Source organism: Ochlerotatus camptorhynchus, unplaced genomic scaffold (genome assembly GCF_037179485.1).
Source record: "Ochlerotatus camptorhynchus isolate MF236.1 unplaced genomic scaffold, CSIRO-AGI_Acam_v1.1 ptg000776l, whole genome shotgun sequence".
NCBI classification, from domain to species: domain Eukaryota; kingdom Metazoa; phylum Arthropoda; class Insecta; order Diptera; family Culicidae; genus Ochlerotatus; species Ochlerotatus camptorhynchus.
Genome location: NW_027041241.1, coordinates 110,960 through 131,195, shown reverse-complemented (window position 1 = coordinate 131,195; position 20,236 = coordinate 110,960). Strand labels below are relative to the sequence as shown.

The window sequence follows — 20,236 nt, the reverse complement described above, 5'->3', positions numbered from 1 at the left end:
AAACTACACATTTGTTCTGCAAGATGAGGTTCAAAGCTATCATTGGAATAATTCTCAATGTACAATTCATCCATTTGTCGTTTATTTTAATGATAATGGTACACTAAACCATTTAAGTTTTGTGGTTATTTCGGACATTTCAAAGCATGACACAGTAGCAGTTCAGTTGTTTATCTCAAAATTATTAGAATTTTTAAAGTCGCAAATAACAGTCAAAAAGTGTATTTTTATGTCAGATGGAGCAGCATCACAATACAAAAACATAAAAAAATTTTGCTATTTTTTGTGGATTTAAAGATAAGTATAATGTAGAAATTGAATGGCATTTTTTTGCAACTTCACACGGTAAAGGTCCTTGTGATGCGATTGGCGGTACCCTTAAGAGAATGGCAACCAGAGCAAGTTTAGCTAAGCAACACGATCACCCTATAACGAACCCTAAACAACTGTACGACTGGGCAAATAGTCGTAAAGAAGATCTTCAAACAAAAATGTCATTTTGTTATGTTTCTACGGAAGAATACAAAAAGGCTGACACGGAATTTGATCCAATTTTTAAGAAAGTGAAACCAATTCCTGGAACTCGAAAATATAATTGCTGTATTCCAGTTTCAAACAACCAAATTGCAGCAAAAATATTCTCTAATTCAAACGATACACCCAAATTATTCAATGTATTCAAATAATATGAATTGTAAAATAAAATAATAAATATATACTGTTTCTTATCTCAACATATCTTTCATTTGACCACATCAACGTGCTTCTCTTCCGCTGCCTCTAGATAGAAACGGGTAAGTCTGACAGCTACCATATCTGAGAATGAATTGTTTGTTTTTTTAATATACAATCATGAAAAAAAATCTCGTTGCTGGACATCTCGACGAACATTTGAAAATGGCCTAAAATGTTGAAAATTGTTATAATTATAATTTTTTTTAATTCGCATTAACTTGAGAACGGCTGGACTTAGGAAAAAAGTTTCTATTTGCAAAGATATCGAAAATTATGCGTAGAATCCAAATAAATTATTATTTTACTAAAAAATATGCAACAAAAATTTCAAAAATTATAGATTTCTTTTTAAGAAAGTTACCAGCATACACTTTTCACGAAATTTAAGGGTATTCCATCAATTTTCTTGAAAAAAAATTATAAAGATCGAAGGGGGGGTGTTTTGAGATAATCATCGTTTTACGTTTTTTAAATACTAATTTACGAAGTTTTTTCTTTCAGTGTATTTTTTTCCGCAAAGATAATTTAATTACCTAAAACTTTTTCTCATATGCCATTTTCATCAGATCAATTGTTTTCAAGTTATGATTTTTTTCAAAAAATTAATCCATTTTTTTATACGCTTTTTTTCAAAAGTTACTCTGGAGGAAAAAATCATATTTAAATGAAAAATGCAACCATTAGTAGCAGCGAACACGTGAGCAATGTTTCATTCAAATCAGAAGGGGTCGAGACAAAATTGAAATTTTTTTAACGATTTGAGCTGGAAATGCTCCATTTTCTTTTGCGTTAAGGCGCCATGGCGGCAGTCTTCCAAATCGACTTCCAAGCAGATTACTATAAGAATCTGAAGAATCGAAGAGGAATTTTCCAAATCTATATCCAAGCAGGATTACCTCGGCTAGAGTCTAAGGATCGAAGAGGAATAAGAGTCGAGCAAGGTAAAACATTTGCAGGTAATATTGAGCGCTGAAAAGCGCTGTTTAAATTTGAGAGCAAAAGAGCACGATGCGGACTGTTTCTGGTGATTGTATTTTCGTCGATACTGAAGTAAGGAGTTCATAAATGGTCGATGGCACACGAAACGAATCTGTGGGAATAAAACTCTTTTACCCTTGCTGACAGATACTGAGCCCAGTTTATGGACATCCAGTATCTTCACCGGGAAGCAAACGGTTCTTGAAACGGTCAACCGCCTGCTTCTCCAAGATCTCGGGGGTCAGACTCGCTTCGGTGACCACACCTTCGATCTCCACATCACGAGCTGGGATGTAAACTCTATACTCGAGCGTAAAGAGCTGGAAGACAGCAATCTCATTAGCTTGCTTCAGGTTAGAGACGGACACACGAAGTTTATTGTGCCTAACCTTCGTGATTTCGGTCACGGCCGAGAATCGCTTCGTCAAATCATTTGAAATTTGTACCACATTCAAAGGTTTGTTCTTGGGCTGAAAGTAGACAACCCATGGACCTGTCGAGTCATTCGGATAGGCCCGTGATCGGGAGCTTTTCTTAGCCTGCCCATTGACAGACTCAGACGACGAACCAGGGATGACATCATCAAATTTCTGAGATGATCGGTCATCCATGTCGTCTTCTGACAAAACCTCCATTTTGTCGTACTAGTGGGAGCGCAAAATGCTCTCCCACTGAAATTATATTAAAAATCCACAGGCACAATACACAGAAAACACTACAAACACAGAAACACAAAATGAAAATTTAACTAATGGGGGATGAAAAGAAACAAACAAAAACAAAAACTTATCTGATAATCCTATACTACTACCACCGAGCGTTAGTGTAGGCGTTTACACAGATGGCTGGGAAGCGACGCGCAGCGTGGGTGATCTTCGTTGTGATTTGCTTGGATGTCGCTCGGCACTCAGCTGTACACACGATGATGGATGAACGATGAGGCGCGAGACAAGCCGACCGTACATCTTGCTAGGACGCAGTGGATGAATCACACTAAATTCAACCAGGAGTTTTCTGTGGTAACACAATCATATCAGCAAATCAACCAATTTTTAAATTTATTAACACAAAGAATAAACACGTATAATTAACATAGACAGACTTTAAGCCTAAGCTTTAACCACCTTATAATTTCCACGTGGTTTCATCTAAAGGTAGCCCCATGGAAAAAAACAAAAAGACGTGAACAAATTTTAAAGAAAATCGACATTAAACATATTTCGGCACATGTCAAAAAAGAACTTGAAAAGTTAATAATCAACTTTGAAGATCAGCGGCACCGGTGTAAGTGGTAAGCGTGATTGCCTCTCACCATAGCAGGCCTGGGATCAATCCCAGTTGGCGCCGTCGGGATGTTCTGAGGCATAACATCTCTGATCACATCATCAAGTAAAGTTGATGGGTCGATAGGTATGGTCCAGGTGTGCGAGCTGCCTCCTTGGCGTCGGTAGCAGATCGACGGAAAATAAATCAAGGAAAAAAAATTGTAGATATTTTTAATCTGGATGATGAAAAATTAACCACCTACAATTTAGTGTTACAGTGTATATACCGAACTATAAAAACGATACATGCCCAAGTCGCAGAAATCTAAAGGCAAGTTCAGAAGATGTTAAACGAAGGGATTATTTAACCTTCAGTTTCATCTTGTACCGAAAAAATTGGACAACTTAGAGAAAAAAAATGGCGTTTAGTCGTTAATTTCCGACAACTAAACAAGAAAATCATGCCTGATAAATTTCCACTACCTAGGATCGAGATTATACTAGATCAACTAGGTAGGGTAAAATATTTGCTGGTTTTCATCAAATCCCCTTAGAAGAAAATTTCAGAAAATTCACCTTTTGGAATAAATATTAGCCCAAAAAATTTCCAGAGAACGATGGCGATAGCAATGGCAGGTTTGAAACCTGAAAGAGCATTTATTTATATAGACAACATATATACTACCCATAATCAGTCCCATCTTTGCTTGATTTCCTATCCATCTTTGTTTGACATCCTAATCAAAATTCGAAGCTATTAAGAATTATCCCATACCTAAAAACGCTGATGACGTACGTAGATTCGTTGCTTTTTGCAACTACTATCGCAAGTTCGTCAAAAACTTCTCTAATATTGCATTCCCATTAAAAAAAACTCCTAAAAAAATCAACTTTTCAATGGACAGACTAATGCCAATATGCATTTGACTTTATAAGACAACAACTAATGTCACCAAGACTACTACAATACCCAGACTTTACCCGAAATTCATACTAACGACTGACGCTTCCGACATTGGATGCAAAGCCGTATTGTCACAAGTAACAGAAGCAGGAGACCAGTCTATAGCCAGAACTGCATGCAAAATAACTTTCTAAAAGTTGACCCCTTTTTTGTGTTGCCTCAGTGGTATAACTGGTATAGTTGGCCATCGATCTGTCAAAACAAAATTGTCGTGATATGGACACTGTTCATTCATAAGGACCAATGTCGAAAACGCAAACAATAGCTTCTTTCGTATATTTCTTGTAGTTCAAAGTCATTTCATGTAAGCCGCAAATTCCATCGGATAGGGGAAGTCTCCCTCTACGTGTAGATGACTTGAGTGGTTTGAGTGGTCCCGAGTATTACTCGGGAAATTCGCAGAAAAAGTTGACGTTTGCGAAATTAGCTCTTATGAAAGAAAAGCAGATATATGGTTGCATGCTAAGTAAGCATTGACGTTGACGACGACCCTGCAACTCTTTGCTCCTTGGTAAAATCCCATAAGCATCTGAAAATATGTGCATGAAATCTAGCGGACTTTGTCTTATCTCTTCACTCCATCATAGAACCAGCGAGCCACCATCTCTTCACACAAAGCTTAATAGTATGTTATGCGATTTTCATAGGAGTGAAAAGGTAAGGAAATGTCCACCAAATTTCACGGACAGACTGACGATTGCGGATGAGATTTTACCATAAGAGTAAAGAGATATAGAGTGAAGGCGAATTGTAAATTGTCAGGGTAATGCGCGATGTCAATCATACAAGGTCTGGCCCAACTCAATGACGTTTATATAAGGTCTGGGCCAAAGGGTTTATTGGTGTTAGTGAAATGTGTAAATGTTTAGTGGTGTTCGTATTTTATTGCAATGTTTATCTTTTTACACGAAACAGCTGTTTGCAGTGACGTATTTCTAACTGTTCTCAGTATGTTGGCAGTGACGTATTTCTATCTGTTCGCAGATGTTCAGCAATGTTTACAACATTTTTGCTTCTAACACCAGCAAGCTGCCGTTGGCCCAGACCTTATATAAATGTCATTGGGCCCAACTGACTTATTGGTATTACACAGTTGAATGGTTGAAGGTGGTGTTCGTATTTCACCTAAGAGTATATCTTTTAACACGAAACAGCTGTTGCCTGTGATGTCACGTCTGCTGTTCGCAGTATGAAATGTTGTGCTGACGCAACGTCGTCATTAGCTTGCGCAGTAATGTTTATAACATTTCTGCTTCTAACACCAGCAAGCTGCCTGCTGTTACAGACCTTGTATGATTGACATCGGATAATGCGGCCTTTCTTCTTTCGACCAGCTCTACAGGGGGCTTATCAAAGGTTTTTTTTTTAAACTAGCATTTTCAAGCCGGTCAGAAGCCAATCAAGAGGGTTATTAACCAGTAATATTGCATATTTACAGATGCAATATTTCTTAGTCTCTTTGACCTGATTGAATTCCATTCGATTCATTGCGTAAATTGCGATAATTGAATTTAATTGAATGCAAACAATTCGAAGATTTTATGTTTGCGTTGAATAGGTGTAATTAAATATTTTATATGAATAATATTGTTCACTGTGCTATTAGTAAGTCAACTTATGAGTGTCATGAAATATTCTGTAGACATATATAAAAAGTTGAAATTTTTCTAAGAAATCTAGAAACAAAACTAGGGTATGTGTACCAGTTTTAGGCCCTAGTGGTCGTCAAATTGACTTTATCTTAAATTTCACATTTCAACTTTTTTTCTAAATTTGTTTCGATACAAGGTAAGAAATCTACGCAAATAAAGTCATTAAAATTTATTTCAAATATGGCCCTAGGGCCAAAAACTGGACCACTAGTGCCAATACTGGTAGTGCTGTGACGATATCGATAAGTCAGATATTATCGATAAATATCGGGTATAAATTATCGATATGATAACCGATATTTAAGAATCCGTTATCAACGATAATGGAAATTCGATATCGGTCAGATTTTAATAATCATCAACATGGTTCTATCTCCAGTGGAAGGATCTGGTAACGAAGAATTTGTTCGTGACGAGCCATTGAGAAAGATCTCTACCGCTAATTTGGTATGGAGTTATCACGAGGGAATGTAGACGAAGTAGACAGCTCACTTCGTACAGAAATTGATATGTAGGTACGCAAGGAGTGGTATCGAACTACATGTGCTATTTTACGGTACTTATCTTACTGAGGACAAATAAGAACAGTACATTTCCATATTTGTTGGCTCTGAAACTTCTGTCAAATATTACAACCTCGGTCCCTTGAGAGCGTTTGGTTTCGAAAACACGGCGAATACTGTACGATGTAGGCTCGAAGAGTGTACAGAATATTTTTGTTTGTGTAATGTCGATATTTTTGATATTCCAAATGCATTATGAAGTTGGAAGAGAATGAAATATGTTTAATGTATTTTCCATTGAATATTAGATATCGGATCCAATATCGATACTCAAAATCCGATATCGAAATAATATCGATATTTTCAGAGACCGATATCGATATTATCGATAAATACGACTTCGTCACAGCACTAAGTACTGGTACACTTATCATATGTAAAATAGATTCAAACGATTACTGTAAATAGTGCGATTCTGTGACACTACCCCGAATGTCACTACCCCGAATGTCACTACCCCGAATGTCACTACCCCGAACGCCGTTACCCCGAAAGCTACTACCCCGAATGTCCTACTACCCCGAATGGCCATTACCCCGAATACCCTACTACCCCGAATGACCATAACCCCGAAATTAAGACAAACGGAAGAACAGCATGCGATTAAAAGGATAAGGATTGTGCTACATTTCCCCGAATACCATATCCACGAAAAAAAAGGAATTTTTCAACCTTGGTAATTTTCTTACTATATATTGAGCATAGTGAGCAGATTGCAACCCACCTTAAATTTCAAACCATGCAAATGGAAGATTTAATATGAGATTAACCCAACTACCAATTAATTTGCTTCGAGTAGCTAGAAACCCATTCCCAAAGCACAGGATGCTCACTATGCCCCTCTTTTCCCTATATTAATGTATTGAGCCGTTTAAAGCATTTTCATTTTTATATATAGAATAATAATCCAAAACCAGTATGCTTGTTTTCAGTTCATTTATTATTCATCATTATTTGATTTGTTTCTTGGAACACCGTTGAGAAATTCTTCCTTTTTTTAGACATGAGCAGTTCTTTGGAGTTTTGAGGTTTTCATACTTTTAAACACTGGAATGTAATTGTAGAAGGAGAAAAAGTAATTTAATAAACAGTAATTGGAATTTTTTCCTTCTTTTGATCATGAGCTATTCTTTCAAACTTAATTGGACCACAACATGATTAAAAATAATAATAAGTAATTTTAGAAAATAAATGGATATTTTTTCTTCTTTTCATGAACTATGGTTCAATTTAATACGAAAGAACAGCTCATGAAGAAATTAAGGGAAAAGAAATCTTAATTGGATATTTCTCCTTCTTTTGAATATGAGCAGTTCTTTCAGAAGGAAAATGGGAATATTCTCATCTTAGAATATTCGATTATGAAGGAATATTATTATATTTTCAATCCATTTGTTAAAGTGTCACTAAAGAGGGAAACTTAAATGCAGAACATGTGAATCTCATACACCCAGATCGCTGCGTGAAGGATTATAATGCCTTTGGAAAAAATCTGCTTGTTTTTACTGCTAATAATACCAGTTACACCGATTCTATAACATTCCCCAGAAAACCATTCCCCAGAATGTACCATTCCCCAGAAAAGATGATGAAATTAGTAATTTATCACTTTTTTTTTGTCATTTTATATTGTTATATATTCAAAGAAGGGAATATTTCCTTCTTTATCGTATATCCAAAGAATTAATTATTTCCTTTTGTTATATTTTCAAAGAAGGGAATATTCCCTTCTTTATCATATATTTAACGAATTAATGATGTTCTCTTTTATGCATATGCAAAGAAGGAAATATTCCCTTCTTTATCGTATATCCAAAGAATTAATTATTTCCTTTTCTTATATTTTCAAACAAGGGAAAACCCTTTGATCCATTAAGGTCTCCTAAAACCCCTTGACCCATTAAGAAGTTTTTCTCTTCTTTTTATATATGCGAAGGAAGATTCCAGGAGTGACTATAATAAACAAAAATACAGCTTACAGCTTTTGGAAATGGATTCGGGGTAATGGTCATTCGGGGTAACGGCGTTCGGGGTAGTGTACCGTTCGGGGTAGTGTACCGTTCGGGGTAACGGCGTTCGGGGTAGTGACATTCGGGGTAGTGTCACAGAACCAAATAGTGCGTATTGTTGCTAGAAAATATAGCCGTTCCTTTTTTTTAATCTTTATTTGAGAGATTTTTACCTGAAGGCTAGTTCATCTCTAATAGCTGTTCGTGTTAACTTTGAGATAGCTAGCTGGGAACCCCAGGCACCTTAGCCATAGTGATCGAAAAAAGTTTGCTAGGAACGCCCTTCATTTGTCTTTTCGATCAATCTTTCCATGTTTTTAGTGCAAAACAATTGGAGTTGATGTTTTGCTCAAAACATTCTCAATTGGCCGCAGCCTCGGCCGCAGCTGAGAAGCATATGGAGGATTGAATCCTTGGGTATTACAGGTATCGATAAGCACTCGATTTTGCACTTGCGAAATTATTGCGAATAGAACGATGGTCAGCTCAAAACACTGCATAATTTCCGCATAAACCGGGACATTTGTTGCAAAATGATGTTGCTTCTCTTTGGACTTCAAAATGTATACAGTTAACTCCTAATTTTTGGGGTCGTACTTTTCCTCCTACGAATCAAAAATGAAATCAAGGGATGATGCAATTGGCTCCAAACATGAAAAAAATTTAACGAAAAAAAAATGATACATACGTTTTTCTTCTAAGTATACAAAAAGATTTAAGGTTAGAAGAAGTATTGGCGTAGAGTTTCCCAACTTTATTGCCATAACAGAAAAACAATACGTATGGTTTACAATGACATTTCAGGATTAATCGTTGGGTGGCAGGTCATTGCATACAAAATCGGCGAAAAATTTATACTTTTTTGATTGCAAACGTTAATATATTTTTTTTGCTGTGTGACGTGAGGTGAGGAGCTAGCTATATAGTTATAAATAAGAACGTAAATAGTTAAGGAAAAACCAAGACATAAGTTCAAAAGTTCTAAGAAGACAGATAATTATAAACGACGCTATAATTATTTTAATTGAATTGACTACCCCCTTGATCCACTTTCTCATTTTACAGATCGATGTCTTTCTATACCATATGTTATGTGCTATAGCTTTTGCGACTTGCAAGTAAAACATTTACTCCAGCCGAACGAAACAAACCGGTGATACTAAAGGAACTAACGGCCATACATTGGGCCATCAATTACTTTGAGCACTCGACGTGTATGGCAGACGTTTTACAGTACGAACAGATCACAGGAAACTTGTCTATCTGTTCGGAATAAACAAAAAACCCAACATCTAAACTAACTAGAATGCGTGTAGAAGGATTAGATTACGACGTTGTGTATATTAAAGGTAAAGAAAATGTAGCAGCTGACGCATTATCACGTATAGGTCCTACATTCGAAGAATTAAGGCAATCAAATATACTATTAGTGAATACAAGGGTAATGACCCGTAGAAACACGCAAATAAGAAATAAAAAAGAAATTAGAAAAGAAAAGAAAAAAGAAAAGAGATTGATCACCTTTCAGTAAATTAAACAGAATGTCCTACGGAAACAAGAGAAATAATAAAACTGTCGACAGTCATAGTAGACAATACAATAAATTATAAATACAAATTTATGATACCTACTAAAGATAAATACGCTTGTTGCACAAGTGCATCAAGACGTAAGAAATGGAGGTCAGGCTTTAGAGTCTGCTCTTCCGGAGATTGAAAAGTATGCAAAAAGATGTACGTGTTAAAAAATGTGCACTCTCTGCAGAAGAATATATATTTAAATTGGTGCCAATAAATTACTTTAAAATAATTGCAAATAAAGTAATAAGTTATTTGCAAATTATTATGTATAAGGAAATTAAAACCATTTTATATAACAACCCATAAACCTGGTTGCATGAATGCACGGAATAACCTTTATTAGGCTTTGGAGCACGACTTACCGTTACTGTTACGCATCCACATATTGTTAGCTGTCGTTGTAACTGAATGAGTGCCTGCTGCTGGTTGTGAAACACCGAACATATCTGCAAATGGATTACCTAACTGAAGCAAATCATCAGAAGCTTTAGTAGGATTGGTAAGTTGCACGTCGGTTCCACCGAACAGATCTACAATGTTGCCTTGCATTGCAGGAGGAGATGACAGGAACGGATTTGTCATGGCAGTGTTACCACCGCTGGCTGTGGGTGAAGAGACTTTCGACTGAAATTAAAAAGTTTCAAACATTACAACGATAGTCATGTGCGAGAAAAATAATAATTGTTACTTTGTATTGATTCATAGCAGCCTCCTCCTCTGCAAGAGCTTGAGCTTTAAGATTCTCGTCAATGTTGCCGTTAGTTGGATTATCAAACTTTGTTGACGCGGCAGCAGTTCCGAAAGAAGAACTAGTAGAAGATAGGGCGGTCACTCCACTCTTTACGTTCTTTTGATTGCTATTAAGTTGATGTGGCAGAGAGGGGACAGGGGAAGTGGATTTGTGCAGATATTGGTGCAGATTGATAGAAGGAAATGTAATGCAGAAAAAAGTATAATTAATGTATTGTTACCATGATTTGTGCGTATCGATTGTGTGAGATGGTTCGTTGTTGCAATTTTTAAATTGTACCATGGTAAAAACCAAAATTTGAAGGGTGTCAGTCAACAGTACCAAAATAACCAATCAGAAATTTGGAATGAAAGAAGTGAAATAAAGTATATTAATCTATAGGCAAAAACATAATAATATGAAACTAATAACTACAGGAAATGAACAGTATCTCAATGAAATAGCAGCAAGCACAATTTTTGCAAAAGTTGCGGATTTTTTTTTTCTTATATACAAAAAAATACAGAGGTGGTACCGTGGAGGCCACCATATTTGACGCATTTCCAAACTTAACGCAGTTTTGTACTAGGAGATTGTGAGGCAAAATGGCATTTCGTGTGTTTCTGAATTCCTCTCCGAATTCTAACAAACATTGCTAATGCTCATTTAGCATTACAGCATTATTTATAGTATTTTTTCATGTGGTTTTCCTCTCCGAATACTAAAAAACATTGCTAATGCTCATTTAGCATTACACCGTTTGAAAAATTCATGTAAATTTCTGCGAGATATAACGCACATAAAATTTATACTAGATTTATACGATATTTCGTGTAAATATAAGCGCAATATCGCTTAAATTAGCAATATTGTATGCAAGCTTCTAAAAGATTTCCTTGTCTATGCCAACTGTAGCTCAAAATTAAACGAGGAAATATTTTATGTAATAGTTAAAATTCACATTTTTTCTGTGTAGCAGTGCTGAATAAAGAGCGCATTAGCACTAGTAATGCTGAAATAAAGTAGATTTAAGGCTAATGCTTACGGTTCCTTGGGTTATTCCATACACAGGATCCCTCATTCAAAGTTTACAACTCTTTAAGAACATTGATGAGTTTTCAGTTCATTCGTAGCTAGAACGATTTTTTTGGAAGGGTGTTCAAAACGAAATTGTCTGCCGCTGAAACCACACATTGTAACATATGACTTCCTTTGGGAAAAAGGGCAAGAATTTTACTCTGCATATTTTATATATATATGTGCATGTTTGGAGCCTATTTTGCTCCCAAGTCCCATATTTTCTGTAATTTGTTTTCCCTGATTCAAATAGTCAGTACCTTTTATCAGATGTAGCCAAGATGTCTTCTAGTAGTCAGCTTGTGCCTTTGAAAAACTATTGCTAACATTTATGGGGGAGCATGGAGTGATATAAGCCAGATTTTTTAATAAAATATAAAAGTTTTCCGAATGTAAACTCAATTTAAAAAAATAAAATATGAGATGCACAAAACACTCAGAAAGTGGGTTACAATAGTCTTAAAAACAAAACTGATTCAAGTCCATGTTTTGAGCGTATTTTCACCCCGTTATCTCATATCAAAACAATTCACTTTATTTGAAAGATTTCTGACGACTGAACAGTTTCTGCCGCTGAACTGCTAACACGAGATTTAGGTTTTCTCGAAGTAAAGAGGAATCTAAGCATCAAATGTGCTTGTTTTCATAGTGTGTACGGACAAGTAAATACATGTTTAGTGCCTGATGTACCCCAAAATCCCCAATCAATCGAAAGTATTTAAACTGGTCATTGGCTTAAAAAGACAATATATTTTGTTTGGAAATTTCCAAGTAAGGACTGTTCATTAATAAACACCTGTGACACCTGTTTCTCAAAGGAATATATTAATTTTGAACAAATTCGTAAGTTTACTTTATATAAATGAATATCATCATACACGGCAACTTTTCGGAAAACCATTTGTGCAGAATTAATATTTTTAACCCTAAACCATTGATAAACAGGTGTCCACTTTCTTTAATGAACAGTCCTTATACCATTTAGAAGCCAGTAATCAGTGATGCAAAATATCATGACACTCACGTGACACTCGTCTTCGCATCAACCGACTATCGCTGACAGATCGTTTTGTCACGCAGTGAGAGTTAGAGCCATGGCAAACAACAATCATCAGTAATGGTCGCTGCTCACAAGCAAAACGTTACACTCGCTGCTGATAATGAAAAGCACAACGAAAACAGTGAAGACTTCTGCAGTACGATCATGAGAAACGAAAGAAAAAATGAAAACAATGCCTACGCATTCCAAGTTCGTCTCGGCAGGCGCGAGTGTGTGAGTTACAAACAAAGCAGGCATCATTAAACGGAAGCTGTTGGGCTCACTCACTAACACACTCACATAAGCAAGCTAAGCAGCAACTGTTTCAAAACGAGCACAGATGAGTGTCGTGATTGTCAGGAATGACCATATCGGTGATGGATCATAACAGAAAACGACATTCACAAGTTGCTTTTTACTTCTTTCGTCAACTTGATGGATGGTCATGGAGAGAGCTTCGACGAGCACATTGATAGGAATGTACAAAGCGTTACTACCATCAGCTGTTTGATGATGGTGATTGTGATAGGTCACAACTCTGCCAGTAATTGAGCTTTGATTAACTATTTGAAACAATTTTAGAAGAATGTGGGGTCAAATAAGCCATGTGCCAAATATACAAGTTTGCTCATTTTGAAAGGCATGTTAAAAATAAATGTGTACGCTGTGTACAAAATACTCAGTAAATTGGTTGCAATAGTCTAAAAGACCAAAATTATGCATTTTTATGCATCAACCTTGTTTTGCACCGGTACCCTTGTTACTTGATTTATTTGTTAAGTTACTTGAATTTTACGCATTTTTTATTGATGACCATTCTTTATAATTTGGTTCTAAAAGTTATCAAGCATATTCACATCCTAACATTAAGGCCGTTTTACTAACACCACATAACATATGTGGACCTCGATCATCAAAAATCGACCCCATTTCAGTGATTTCAAGTGGTATAGAAAGACATCGATCTGTCAAATTGTTTATACCAGCTGTAAAATGAGAAAATGGATCAAGGGGGTAGTCAATTCAATTAATATAATTATAGCGTCGTTTATAATTCTCTGTCTTCTTAGAACCTTTGAACTTATGTCTTGGTTTTTCCTTAACTATTTACGTTCTTATTTATAACTATATAGCTAGCTCCTCACCTCACGTCACACAGCAAAAAAAATATATTAACGTTTGCAATCAAAATAGTATAATTTTTTCGCCGCCCTGCCACCCAACGATTAATCCTGAAATGTCATTGTAAACCATACGTATTGTTTTTCTGTAGTTATGGCAATAAAGTGGGGAAACTCTTCGCCAATACTTCTTCTAACCTTAAATCTTTTTGTATACTTAGAAGAAAAATGTATGTATCATTTTTTATTTGTTAACTTTTTTTTAAATGTTTGGAGCCAATTCCATCATCATTTGAAAAAAAATGAATTGATTGATAGGAAAAATACGACCCCAAAAATTAGGAGTTAACTGCATACATTTTGAAGTCCAAAGAGAAGCAACATCATTTTGCAACAAATGTCCCGGTTTATGCGGAAATTATGCAGTGTTTTGAGCTGACCATCGTTCTATTCGCAATAATTTCGCAAGTGCAAAATCGAGTGCTTATCGATACCTGTAATACCCAATGATTCAATCATCCATATGCTTCTCAGCTGCGGCCGAGGCTGCGGCCGAGGCTGCGGCCAATTGAGAATGTTTTAAGCAAAACATCAACTCCAATTGTTTTGCACTAAAAACATGGAAAGATTGATCGAAAAGACAAATGAAGGGCGTTCCTAGCAAACTTTTTTCGATCACTATGGCTAAGGTGCCTTGGGCTCCCAGCTAGCTATATCAAAGTTAACACGAACGGCTATTAGAGATGAACTAGCCTCAGCTAAAAATCTCTCAAATAAAGATTGAAAAAAGGAACGGCTATATTTTCTAGCAACAATAAGCACTATTTACAGTAATCGTTTGAATCTATTTTACATATGATAAGTGTACCAGTACTGGCACTAGTGGTCCAATTTTTGGCCCTAAGGCCATATTTGAAATAAATTTTAATGACTTTATTTGCGTAGATTTCTTACCTTGTATCGAAACAAATTTAGAAAAAATGATGAAATGTGAAATTTAAGATAAGGTCAATTCGACGACCACTAGGGCCTAAAACTGGTACACATACCCTAGTTTTGTTTCTAGATTTCTTAGAAAAATTTCAACTTTTTATATATGTCAACAGAATATTTCATGACACTCATAAGTTGACTTACTAATAGCACAGTGAACAATATTATTCATATAAAATATTTAATTACACCTATTCAACGCAAACATAAAATCTTCGAATTGTTTGCATTCAATTAAATTCAATTATCGCAATTTACGCAATGAATCGAATGGAATTCAATCAGGTCAAAGAGACTAAGAAATATTGCATCTGTAAATATGCAATATTACTGGTTAATAACGCTCTTGATTGGCTTCTGACCGGCTTGAAAATGCTAGTTTTAAAAAAAACCTTTGATAAGCCCCCTGTAGAGCTGGTCGAAAGAAGAAAGGCTGCATTATCCGATGTCAATCATACAAGGGCTGTAACAGCAGGCAGCTTGCTGGTGTTAGAAGCAGAAATGTTATAAACATTGCTGCGCAAGCTAATGACGACGTTGCGTCAGCACAACATTTCATACTGCGAACAGCAGACGTGACATCACAGGCAACAGCTGCTTCGTGTAAAAAGATGTACTCTTAGGTGAAATACGCACACCACCTTCCACATTCAACTGTGTAATACCAATAAGTCAGTTGGGCCAGACCTTGTATGATTGAAATCGCGCATTACCCTGACAATTTACAATTCGCCTTCACTCTATATCTCTTTACTCTTATGGTAAAATCTCATCCGCAATCGTCAGTCTGTCCGTGAAATTTTGTGAACATTTCCTTACCTTTTCACTCCTATGAAAATCGCATAACATACTATTAAGCATTGTGTGAATAGATGGTGGCTCGCTGGTTCTATGATGAAGTGAATAGATAAGACAAAGTCCGCTAGATTTCATGCATATATTTTCAGATGCTTATGGGCTTTTACCAAGGAGCAAAGAGTACACAGCAAAAAAAAGTTGTTGAATATTACATCGAAACTGCTGCAACCAGGTCAATCCATCGGTTGTGTAATATCACATTGTACGATGTACATCGATTTTGCGAACAAAATTACATCCATTGATGTAATATTGTCTCTGCTTTTTGCTATTACATCATTATTTCATACATCAGCTTGAATTACGTTGATCGATATTACATTTTTTTTTGCTGTGTAGCAGGGTCGTCGTCAACGTTAATGCTTACTGAGCAACCTTTCATAAGAGCTAATGTTGCAAACGTAAACTTTTTCTGCGAATTTCCCGAGAATTAAAAACCACTCAAGTCACCTACACGTGTGTAGAGGGAGACTTCCCCTATCCGATGGAATTGGTGGCTTACATGGAATGACTTTGAACTACAAGAAATATACGAAAGAAGCTATTGTTTACGTTTTCGACATTGGTCCTTATGAATGCACAGTGTCGATATCACGACAATTTTGTTTTGACAGATCGATGGCCAACTATACCAGTTATACCACTGAGGCAACACAAAAAGGGGTCAACTTTTAGAAAGTTATTTTGCATGCAGTTCTACAACTGTTATGTGCTAACACAGACACAACCTTTTTATTTTTCTGTTAAAGACAGTTGTTCTACAAGTTGTTGTGGTTGTGGTTGTAGTTGGTTTTTGCCAGGACTAGACCGACCGGGAATTGAACCCAGCCACCTCCAGCATGGTTTTGCTATATAGCTGCACCTTTTGCTACTGAGCTAAGAGAGACCTACATGCTAAACATCCGACCATGTTGAATTTAGGTGTATGGGCGTGCATAAGCATGAGGTTTCGTGATAGTAAAAATGTTATATTCATGTTATTGTAATAAAAGAGACTCAGACTGTTCGCCGAATGTTTCGTTTCATCGAAGGACGCTTCTCCGTTGAATGTCCATACGGAGATCGGGCAATCACAATCTAAACTTTTTTACCCCTGGCCAAGGTATATGTATAACTATATCTCAGCGAATTCAGTCGATAGAAATCGAAAAGATTGGACAAATGTACCAAAGCAATCAGAAAGAAACATGTGCTGAAGCGATTGAGCCAGGGTTTGAGCATGAGCGTATTTGGCGGTATTTGGTGTTCAATTAAGCGAATCTTTTGAATCAATTTCAAGAGAATACTATACAAATCATATAGGGGAAATGGCTCTAATGTTAGCCTATGGATCTAAGATTGGGCCCATCGCTAAAAATCTGCTATTTATCAATTAAATTTTGTCGATTGCTGAATTTATGAATGGGCCCAAATTAGGAGCATTAAGGCAAACATTACATCCATTTCCCCTATATGAATAACTTAGTGCCTTGAAAAAGCAGTATGTTTATATGTATGTATGTATGTAAGATAGCCACCATCCCTTCAAAGATCTTGTCTTGTATGCAGCTCCACTTAATAGCAAGATCAATTTGAGCTACCGATCTGAATTCACAATATCGCTGTATGAAGGGCCAAAAATGGAAGTGCGGACCCGTAAGCAGACACTTACACGAAATTCACGGGAATTTAAGAATCTCCTTCCAACGATACGATCCAACAAATCGAATAACACATTTCGCAATACTTATTAAGCTTCCTACAGGATGGTTTGTAAAAAAAGGGCGCGTCAATCTCACTGAAACTGTTGAAGTAGAATTCACACCACCACAGTCGAATCGATAGGATAAAGAAAATGATAGTGTTTATTCCCTCCTAGACTCCGGTTGTCATACCACTCCATCGTCCAGTCCCAGGTCAAATGATACCCTGATGCTTCCTCCTAACCCAGTATTTATTTATATAATGAAAATATATGTAATCGAGAAATGAAATATATCAAAACATTAAATATGAAATAATGAATATAAATTTATATAGATAAAATAGTTGATATTCTGCAATGAAAATAATAATTATTTTACATATAATAAGATGCAGCTCTATGTTTCCTCAGCTCACAATATCAAGTGGATGTGACACTGAAATTTCAAGGTTACATTAAGAAAATATATATTTTTATCTCTAATTACTAATAATGTAAGGATGTAAATGTAAAGAATAAGTGTGATGTATAACTAACATGACTAACAATAAAATGGGATTACGAGAAAAATAAAGGAAAGATCTCACCCGATATGTTGCACAGGAATCCATGACATCGTGATGATTTCGAAGAGCTCCAATAGATATGCTGCCGCTACTTCTTCAACCGGTGTTAAAAACAGCACTCTCACCTTTCGGTTTTCACACAGCAGAGCAAACCCCATCAACCACGAAATACAATCTAGAAGGATCTCAGCAGAGAAAAAAAGGACTGCATCCACTTTCCATCACCAATCACTCGCGACGGCAGCTCCTCATCGGCCCAATCAACTCGCGACCAACGCCGAAATCAGAACCAAACCAGGGATGTGTTCATAATTTATTATATAAATAATGCTCATGTTTAAAGTTTGCCATACAAGTGTATCCACGGCATTACACTGACCAGCAGACGATAACTTTTGTAAGCCGTAAACTCACTGATTCACGGTAACATCGACCACCGAATCACTACCAAAACTCGCGACTGACACATTATCAGCACTTTGCCCGGCTAATTTGCCAACCGAACCGTGTTCAAACTCGCAAACGGTGACGAGACTCTCGATAGAACTACACGATGAAAGCGTGACATCCGAACACGGTGAACCGGCCTCCCGGGAGGTAATCGCAGGCACACTTACGCTAGTTACAAAAAAGCATCCGTGCAAAGAAACGGATCCAATAAACGTCACTCTCGCGAAAGCACACCCGGCGTCGTCGAACGGCAAAAAAAGGAATCGGTGGGCAATTTTGTCATACGGAATTTCCACAATAAACCGGGAATGCATGAATTTCACCACATCCAACTGCGAAACAAGTTTAGGAGCACTTTTGGTACACTTTCGATCGAACACACTTAATTTTTTTTTCAAAAATAGTTAATAGCGTAAATAAACTAAAATTAAAATTATCACTCGCGATGCCACAAATTTCTGGTCCGGGAGAAAAATTCAAACAACGCAGATAGCGTCAAATCTTCTGTTGCTTGCAAACATGATGAATCATGTTTTCTTTCTCGATTCTAAAACTTCTCGGAAAGCGAGAAAACCACCAATCACACACGTATAATCGTCCGGGAGGCAGAGTGCCAGCGCTAATCCGGAAAATGCAACCGAAAACTATGAATGCGAACGCACGCACAAAACAGAGCACAAACTTAAAACAAAACCATATCCAAAGGCATTCGAAACTGAACTGTGGCTTTCAGCTCAACACCCACAGTCATTCAAAATGCATCTTTGCCATGTGACGGATTAAATGCTACTGGAACTGCTTCGAACTTGCGCATTTATTACCAAAATGTACAAAGACTGCGGACGAAAATCAACTCCTTCTTTCTAGCTGTGGATGATTCAGAGTATGATGTTATCGTATTAACTGAAACTTGGCTCGACGATTGCATCCTATGTACTCAATTATTTAACGGATCATACACGGTATTCAAAACAGATCGAAGCCCATTGAATAGTCGAAAAACTCGGGGCGGCGGAGTGCTGATAGCCGTATCATCTAGTTTGTGCTGTTGTATTGATCCGGCTCCGATTAGTAATGCTCTTGAGCAGCTTTGGGTTAAAATCATGCTTCCCATGTGTGCCGTCAGCTTTGGAGTGCTTTATCTGCCACCAGATCGTAAAGATGATCTGTTTCTCATCCAGCAGCATATTACATCTATCTATTCCGTTTTATCGTGCTTGAAGCCTTATGATGTCGCTTTCCAGCTCGGTGACTATAATCACCCTCACCGACTGACGACAGGTAGTAGTATGTTGTACGATGCATTCTGCTTCCATAGCCTGACACAGGTAAATGGCGTTGTGAATTCCAATTCATGGATTCTCGATTTGGTACTCGTTAATGATACTGGTAGTTCAATTCATATATTTAAAGGAAAACATATTCGTTTATTCTTTTGGTTTGCCAAATCCGAACTGCCGTGCCTTCCGCTTAATCCCTTCCATTAAATTTTGCACAGTGGTCTCATAGACCTTATTCGCCGTCGAACGCCAGTTAGATTTAAACTGCTGCCCGTTTTCCATGGATTTATTAGTTTTTTTGAGATTCCGTTTGACCAAGGCCCAATACCGTTCGATAAAGCGGAGTTCTGGGCTGTTGGGAGGGTTGTGGTATTTGGGCACCACAACCACGTTGTTCGCATCGTACCACTCGATTGCCTTTTCCCATAGTGGCAGCTCGCCAAGTCCGGCCAGATCAGCACAGGTCTATTATGTTGCTTTAGTAATGGTAGTAGCCGCTTTTCCAGGCACTCCTGGACGTAGATCTCTTGATTGATGGTTCTCGTAGTAATGAAAATACCGCTTTTTAGACCACACATGCATATGGCCTGCCAGACGAGATATTTTTTCGGGAACTTCGATAGCGCCGCTCGGTACTATTTTTGAATTAGTATAATTGTATGGCAAGTACAATCTTACTCTATGCCCAGGGA

General features: G+C 36.9%; 1 protein-coding gene across 3 annotated transcripts in view; it reads right to left on the bottom strand.

Moving 5' to 3' along the window:
• Window positions 1–20,236, bottom strand: part of LOC135714995 (phosphatidylinositol-binding clathrin assembly protein LAP-like) — a 123,141-nt gene that overhangs the window by 69,001 nt on the left and 33,904 nt on the right. For all 3 annotated transcript variants that reach the window (XM_065238398.1, XM_065238399.1, XM_065238400.1), the window contains exons 4-5: window positions 10,435–10,603; window positions 10,109–10,370 (exon numbers count right to left, since the gene is read on the bottom strand). In XM_065238398.1, the coding sequence (XP_065094470.1) occupies window positions 10,109–10,370; window positions 10,435–10,603 (431 nt within the window). The remainder of the gene's footprint in view (window positions 1–10,108; window positions 10,371–10,434; window positions 10,604–20,236) is intronic.